This window comes from Micropterus dolomieu, linkage group LG10 (genome assembly GCF_021292245.1).
Source record: "Micropterus dolomieu isolate WLL.071019.BEF.003 ecotype Adirondacks linkage group LG10, ASM2129224v1, whole genome shotgun sequence".
Classification (NCBI taxonomy): domain Eukaryota; kingdom Metazoa; phylum Chordata; class Actinopteri; order Centrarchiformes; family Centrarchidae; genus Micropterus; species Micropterus dolomieu.
In genome coordinates this window covers 28847240-28855697 of record NC_060159.1, presented here as the reverse complement: position 1 = coordinate 28855697, position 8458 = coordinate 28847240, and the positions used below count along the sequence as shown (strand labels likewise).

Here is an 8458-nt window from a genome sequence, read left to right as displayed (position 1 = left end):
AGAGAGGACGCAGGTTTAAGTCGCCCCCTGCTGGCTGCTGGAGAGGACGCAGGTTTAAGTCGCCCCCTGCTGGCCGCTAGAGAGGACGCAGGTTTAAGTCGCCCCCTGCTGGCTGCTGGAGAGGACGCAGGTTTAAGTCGCCCCTTGCTGGCCGCTAGAGAGGACGCAGGTTTAAGTCGCCCCCTGCTGGCTGCTAGAGAGGACGCAGGTTTAAGGCTCTTCAGCAACGGCTTCAGTCGTGAGAGCCGGAGGTTGCCACTTGGATCAGGTTCAGGTTTCAGATGAGCTGAGTCGTGAGTCTGGAGACGGTAAAACTCCCAAAGGAGGAAGAAGAAGGAGCCTTTAATCAGTCTGGAGATGAAGAGGAGCCTCTGAGTGCAGTCAGATCCATTACAGACTGACAGACGTTTGTACTGATGAAGATGGTGTTTTACCTCTGAGGGCCTCTGCACCTGGTGTCAGGACTGAAACTGTTCGTAGCATCAAAACTTTGAAATGTGTTTTATTTAAACAAACATCAGCGGCAGATCCAGGTAACTTGTTGTTTCCGAGGCTTTCCACCACACCTCATGGCCTAGATGTCATGGACATGGTTCTGTTATGGAGATGGTCTCTCCTGGCTCCCGACCTCTGACCCGGTCCTCCACTGAGTCCTGGCTCCCGACCTCTGACCCGGTCCTCCACTGAGTCCTGGCTCCTGACCTCTGACCCGGTCCTCCACTGAGTCCTGGCTCCAGGCCTCTGACCTCCTCCCAGTGGGTTTTGGTGTTCACAGACAGCTGATTCGGCCTCTTGTCCTCGCTCCTCACAGTTCTTACTGATGTAGAGTTCAGCTGTCACGATGATGTCACGATGATGTCACGATGATGAGCCATATATTTATATAGATAATTGTAAATTTTCAAATTATTATTATTTTCATTTGTTATTTTAGTAATTGTTCCTTTATTTGTTTTTTTGTTATTTCACATTGATACTGATTTTTTAGTTGCTTATTTAGTTATTTATTTTTGTCTATTAATGTAAACACACACTGTTTTATTTGCTTTATTTAATGAAATGAATTCTAATTTATTTGTAGCTTTGGCAGTATTCATGCCAATAAAGATAAACTGAATTGATATCTGAAAATACATGAAGCTGCCCGGTGCAGCCGGTCTGACCGGGGCTAACAACGGGATTACACCTGTGGTAGTAACAGGGACCAGATCGGGGATCAAACCTGGACTTCCTGAACCTTGAGGCTGTCATGCTCACTGCTGTGTTTGGTTTTCAGGTACTGCCTCCTGGTGGCTCTCACATACCTGAGTCTGTGTCAGATCACCCGAGTCTACGTCTTCGACTACGGCATGTACTCTGCTGACTTCACAGGGTAAGACCTGTTCACACCTGCTCACACCTGTAAGCTGCATCTCTGCTGCACACTTAGTGAAATCTGCTTCTGCTTGTATTTCTTATCCCCCCCCCTCCAGCCCCATGATGGTGATAACACAGAAGATCACCAGCCTGGCGTTTGAAATCCACGACGGTGAGCGAGTGACCGCATGTTAAACGCCTGCTGCTCGAAACGGCGGCTCGTTGTCACGTTTTGTTTTTCTCGTGCAGGAATGGCCCGAAAAGAGGAACATCTGACCCCGGGACAGAAGATCCTGGCGATACGGTTCGTTTGTGTCCGAGCAGTAGAAGATGTTTCTCAGGGTAAATGATTCTGGTGAGTAACGGCGGCTGCATGTGCTGTGTGTTCAGGAGGATGCCCAGCCTGCTGGAGTACTTCAGCTACAACTGTAACTTCATGGGGATCCTGGCCGGACCCACCTGCTCCTACAACGACTACATCGCCTTCATCGAGGGAGACCCCCGTCGCCACAGAGACCAGGAGGCCGACAGGAAGCACAGCGGCAAGCAGAGGCAGAGCGAGCCCTCGCCAAACGTACGCCGCACGACCGCCAACACTGAGTCTCAGTTTGACTTAAATTACCTTTTAATCGTCTCTACATAGACGCTCTGTACAGTCTGTGGTCCAGACCTGATCCGTGGTCGGTAAACCGGACCAGGAGTGATGTTCCCGTCTCTCTGTGTTTGCTCAGATGGAGGTAGTGCGTAAAGTGGCCACCTCCTTCTTCTGCCTCCTGGTCTTCCTGTCGGTGTGTAAAGTTTTCCCCGTGGAGCGAAACATCGACGACGACTTCATCGCCAACACGCCGTTCTACGGCCAGGTGGTCTACCTGTACCTGTCCATGGTGACCACCAGGCCCAAGTACTACTTCGTCTGGACGCTCGGTGGGTGTTTCCCTCTCCTCCTGTTCCTTCGGTCTCGTGTTCTGAGCGGTGGGTTTAACTTCTCGCCTCTCTTTTTAACCTCAGCCGACGCCATCAACAACGCCGCCGGCTTCGGCTTCAACGGCTACGACGATGACGGCGCTCCTCGCTGGGATCTCATCTCCAACCTGAGGATCCTCAACATCGAGGTCAGGACTGTGGGGGTCTGGACTCTGTTAGTTTACTGACCCGTTACACGAGTCCAGGTTTATGTTTGTGCGTTTAATGCACGATCGTGTTTTAATGAAAGTCAGATCTCCTCTGTTTTGTTTCAGTTTGCCACCAGCTTCAAAGTTTTCCTCGACAACTGGAACATTCAGACAGCACACTGGCTCAAAAGGTCTGAACACGTTTATTCTGTTTCTAAAGTTATTTATGTCCAGTGCGACGGCGTCCAAAGGTCTGCTGTCGTTCCACTTTGACAGCATTACAAACACAACATGTTGCTGCAGCTCTTGATTGAAGCTAGCTGACGTTCACAACAAAATAACAGGTTTTTCATCTTTGTTTTTGTTTGTTTATAGATTTATTTGTCAGGGACCATTAAAGAGTCCGCTGCATCATTTTAGACACATGTTGACAACATTGAGATCCTTACTAGAATTTAAAATTAAGCTCTGTGAGCTTGAACAATGTTTGAAATAAACTTTATGAGTTTCTAAGATGGAGACGATACACGGGGCCAGAGGAGTTAAGTCAGTTTAAAACTGTAGCTTTAGCTCAACGCTCGTCAGAACAGTAACCGATAAGTAGCTTCTGGTGTGTTTACTGTGTCAGAAGAGTTCAGATGGAAACCAACAGACCCAGAACAGGAACCAGTTCTTTCATCAGCAGCTAACTCTGTAAATAATTAACTTCTACAGACACTCAACACTTGACACAATATTTTGTGAATCACTAGAATTGGCTTCCTGTAAAGCTGGTTGGTACTCTGGGTATTGCTGCCACCTGCTGGTGGATCTTAACCAGGACAGACTCTCCCATTAAGTGCACAGGCAGAAGATTGTCTCTGACCACCTTCCTAACCATTTCACATTATTATCTTATCATTAACTGCACGCTGTCAGCTGTGCTGCAGGAAAACCTGCTGACACAGAGAGACAGGTTAAATCAGCGGATAATCAAACCGCAGCAGGTTTGGTTTCCCTGTGTCTGACCTCTGACCTCTGGTTCCCAGGGTGTGTTACGAGCGATGTCCCTACCACCCGACAGCAGCCACCTTCATCCTGTCGGCCATGTGGCACGGAGCTTATCCGGGCTACTACCTGACCTTCCTCACCGGCATAGTCGTCACGCTGGCTGCTAGAGCGGTGAGCTGTCCACGCTAACCGTTAGCTGTGAGCTGACGAACCCAATGACTAACTGTTGTCTGGTACCTGGTGAACCTGCAAACTGTTCCTATGCCCCTATGACAGTTACTCTGTGGCGCAGGAAGTAATTAAACGCTTTGTCAAATTGGCGTTAGAGCCCTGCACACTTCTAACTAACTAACAGCTAGATGATTATCATTAGCATTCACTATGAGGAGATTAAGAAGGCTTCATGCTAAGAGATTAGCACGCACTGTTTAGGGATAATGGCTTTAGCATGCTATTTTAGTTGATGCTAAGTGTATGCTAACACTTCTGGATACACTGAGTGGTAGTTGGTTTCATGCTAACAGCGTAGCAAACATTTCGCCAGTACCCTGGTATCACAAACATTTTAAATTATAGTTCGCTATGCTAACAGTTCTCTATGCTAACAGTTTAGCTTATTATGTTAATTGATACGGTACTTTGCAGCTATCTGACCAAATGTTTTGTCCTCTCAGGTCCGACACAACGTTCGGCCGTACTTCCTGCAGTCACCCACCCACAAACTGGTCTATGATGTCATCACGTGGGCGGCCACTCAGATCGCCATCTGCTACACAGTGGTGCCTTTTATCCTGCTGTCTGCAGGTCCATCCATCAAGTTTTACAGGTCAGTGAACTGGTCAGCAGACTTAATTTTGAGTTGCTATAATTTAACTTTGACTCTTAAGAGTCAGATTTAACACACATCTTTGTTTAACTCACTTTGAATTAGTCAGGTTTAACAATCAGTTTTAACTTATTGTCAGACGGGTTTAAGTCCTGACGTTCGCATTAACAGCCTAGTGATTAGTGTCACTGAAAATGTTTCTTAAAGCTCCAGGATGTCTGACTTTGGTGTTTGAAAAGCAAAAAATCCATCATGAATATCATAAACTATTATAAACCAGGTATCAACACTGGTTAAATATTATTAGTTTAGGCACCAAAAGCACTTGGTTAAAAATATCATGGTTTGGTTTAATTTGACTTAACTTGAGATCTCTGCTACCTGCGTGTGCTGATCCTTTCTTTCACACAGATTCTTTGTCTTTATAATTTCTATCTTTATAACAAACAGCTGTTTCGTGTGCAGGATCGCTCATTTCCCGTTTCATATTTCATGTGTTTTCTTGACTAAACGTGGTTTGGAGACCAGCGGCGGCTGACTCAGGCGCTGTCAGCTCCTGTAGTGTGTGACCCCCTCAGTCACCGATCAGTAAACGACTTCAAGACTCCCGTCACAAGACGGCAAGTCGTGTAGTTTGCATGAGGCATTACATAACCTGTAGACTTCTGCCCCCCCCATCCAACCCACCTCCTTAATTGGACTTTGCTGTTAAATATCCTACACCTACCTTTAGCATTAAAAACGTTGACTTAATCGAGAGAAAGATGCCACAATGACTTGTGGAATTAGATCACCTGACGTCTCTCCTCATCTTCACTTTATCAGTTTCAACAGTTTAGTTAGTGATCGTTGGTACAGCTAATGCTTCAGGTTAGAGGCTAGAAAGTTAGGCTCTGGTTAGCTAACAGCTTGGTGAGCGAACGGTTTAGCTAGAAAGGTTTGTATGTGAATGGCTAACAGCTCAGTGTAGAAGCTAAACCTGTAGCTACTGGTTCAGCTCAGCTACAACCAGTTCATACAGGTTAGCTATGAGGTCAGCGCTGAACCCAGTCTGGCTATTAAAGTTTTTGTCAGTTTTGCTTAAGTTGTGTTTTTTTTCTGTGCCAGCTTCCAAACTACAGTAATATTTAATTAAAAAAAGAACGCAACATGCAACAACACTGCATGGGTCTGTAGCCCAGAGAACATTATCACTGTCTTTTCCAAACTTTCCATCTTCACCTGTTTTCTCCTCCCTGCAGGTCCTGGTACTGCTGCCTCCACATCGGCTGCGTTCTGCTGGCCGTGGCGTTGCCGGTCAAACCGAGACACCTCCGCCTCAAAGACCAGCAGAAGATCCTCCTCCAGGAGCCTACAGACAACAACTGCAGCCAGAAGGAGAAAACCACATGAGACGGACGACAAAGAACAATCCTGTACAACATTTTATTTCCATCGACTTGTATAGAAAGAGGAGGCGAACCATATCAAACGGACCTTCCTCCTGTCTGGGGTACAGAAACATGATGCTCACGACACAAGTTAAAATACTGTATTATTTGGATTCACAGGCCCTGAATTTTGAAGGCCTGTGTTGTACTTGATGAAGTGTTTTCCCTCAAAACTATGTCTTTACAAGGAGGTACGACTGCCGGGATAGCATTCGGACTGATAAACAACACAAGTGAACATTTTTTGGGTCAGGTGGCAGGTTCAGATGAACCTGCTATGGTGGAGGATATAAAGATAAATATATATATATATATATGTATATATATATATATATAAGTACATATATATATACTGTAACTTCATATGGAGCAGCTGCCTGGAAGTGTCAGGGCCACCTGTGTAGTGTTGAACTGAGTCAATTTTCTGTCTGGTCAGAAACCTCCTGACTGTCCATCTGCAGAATTGAATGAATAAAGGGAGAAATAAATGAAAGGATGAATAGGGAAATGACTGAACGTATGATTAAATGAATACATGAACGAAAGAAAGCATGTAAAAAGTCAAAGAGAAGCTGCGTGAATATGAGTGAGGTAAAAGAACGAATAAGCAGGCCCGTGAGTTAGTGCATTAAAAACATGTAAACGAGTGAACTAAGATGGTTAAAATGATCTTTTCTCCTCCACATTCCTCCCAGACCGTGTTACAATCTATTAAACCAACTATATCACAGTATTCATACACATGAGTTTGGAGAAAGTGCCAATGATTAATTCCACTCAGTCGCCTTAGTTCTGTTTTTTTACAAGACGAAGAAGAAGAAGTGCTACTTTGCAGGATCAGTATCTTTCTGGATGTGTGGGTGGTCAGGAGGACGTCGTGTTTACATTTGTAGATGTCAGTTATTGTCATGTTGTTATTTATGTAACTCCAAACTTAGTTGTGGTTTGATGTAAGATGTGTGGAGATTCAGCTTGAAGAAGAGGGAAACGCCTCACAACAGCTCAGATTGGGTTTCCTTCCATATTAGCATCACATAACCACAGGAAGTGAACCCAGCAGTTTCACCCGTTAGCTCGTTCGGTTCAGCTAATGTTTAGTTTAGAAGCTAAAACTGTTCAGGTTAGCTAATGGTTCAGTTTAGGAGCAAAAAGGAATCTGGTTTAGGTTAGCCAACGCCTGTAACAGCTGGTACAGTGAACTGAAAGGGGCTATCTAGATTGGTTCAGCTAATGTTTTACTTTTGAAGCTAAAACAGTTTTGTTTAAGTTAGCTTACACATCAGCGTGGAAACAAAAAAAAAAAGTCTGCGTTAGCTAACTGTAAAGTGTAGGCTATAAGTTTAACTGACAAACCAGTTTAGCTAGTAAAGTACAGTTGCTACAGCAAATGGTTCAGGCTAAATGTTTGGGTCCGGTTAGCTAAAAGTTCATTAAAGAAGCTAAACTAATTAGTTAATGTTAGCAAATGATTCACTTTATCAGTTTTAACAGTTTAGTTAGTGAACGTTGGCACAGCTAATGGTTCAGTTTAGAGGCTAAAATGTTAGGTTCTGGTTAGCTAACAGCTCGATGAGAAAGCACTCACACCAAAACAGTTATTTTAGCGAATGGGCAGTTTGGCAGGTAGAGTTTGCTTCGGATTAGCTGACATTACATTGAAAAACTAAATCAGTTGGTTCTGGTTTGCAAATGATTCACTTCGTCAGCTTTAACAGTTTGGTTAGCTAATTATTCAGGTTAGCGAACGGTTTAGCTAAAAAGATTTGCTTGGGAATGGCTAACAGCTCAGTGTAGAAGCTAAACCTGCAGCTACTGGCTCAGCTTAGCCACAACCAGTTGATACAGGTTAGCTATCAGGACAGCGCTGAACCCAGTTTAGCTAATGGTCGAGCTTCCCTCTAGCTATTAAAGTTTCTGTCAGTTTAGCTAAAGTTTTCTTCTGTGCCAGCTTCTTACTACAGTAATACTACAGTAATATTTAATTAAAAAAAGAACGCATCATGCAACGTTAGTACCAGGCACTGACTGTACGTACCAACACTGCATGGTTCTGTAGCCCAGAGTACATTATCACTGTCTTTCCAAACTTTCCATGATCCCTCCTACCCATCTCTTCTTGGTGACCTCTTGGTTTCTCCCCTCAAGGTTAAAGAGAATTGGTTAGAAGAGACAAAAGGACATCGTACCATTTTGATTCTTCATTAGTTTCAATCGCTAACTACTTAATCTCTGTAATTGTGTTTCCTTCGCAGAAATCATGAAAGGACATTTCTTTATTTTCCCGTCTGTTTTCCTGTTTCCACGTTTGTATTTTGCCGTTAGTGTTAGTTCTTTCACGAGACCTGGACAAGGACGTGACTTTGCTGATGAATCGAGGCTACAGTAATTATTTGAGATGAAACACAACGATTAATGTTCTCTCACCCAACCAGCCACCTATCTGTAGGTTTGATATGGACGATATGTTTGTTTGTTTTTTGTAAATGATGTGATTAAAACCTTGGATTTTTTTGACACTTGACATTGCAAGACTGTTACTCTGTGGTTGCGATGATCTTTTATACCTACGACAGAACAGATATTACTGATTTGTCATCATGTCTCTGAAGCGCTGTTCACACCGTATGAACAACAGTATCAACATGGTGAAACTCAGTTTAAATAGTGTCTCAGTCAACCAGTTGTTTTTCAATCCAACCATCAACTGTGGTCATGAGCTTTGTGGTGATGGATACATGTTCTTC

At 44.2% G+C, this 8458-nt stretch overlaps 1 protein-coding gene across 1 annotated transcript in view; it reads left to right on the top strand.

The window, feature by feature from the left end:
* LOC123977334 (lysophospholipid acyltransferase 2-like) overlaps positions 1-8235 on the top strand; it is a 22634-nt gene extending 14399 nt beyond the window's left edge. The window contains exons 4-13 of the mRNA XM_046059929.1: positions 1277-1372; positions 1473-1528; positions 1606-1660; positions 1747-1930; positions 2088-2280; positions 2365-2468; positions 2595-2659; positions 3497-3629; positions 4133-4284; positions 5526-8235. Coding sequence (XP_045915885.1) covers positions 1277-1372; positions 1473-1528; positions 1606-1660; positions 1747-1930; positions 2088-2280; positions 2365-2468; positions 2595-2659; positions 3497-3629; positions 4133-4284; positions 5526-5676 — 1189 coding nt within the window. The 3' untranslated portion in view covers positions 5677-8235. The remainder of the gene's footprint in view (positions 1-1276; positions 1373-1472; positions 1529-1605; positions 1661-1746; positions 1931-2087; positions 2281-2364; positions 2469-2594; positions 2660-3496; positions 3630-4132; positions 4285-5525) is intronic.
* Positions 8236-8458: the final 223 nt, after the last annotated feature.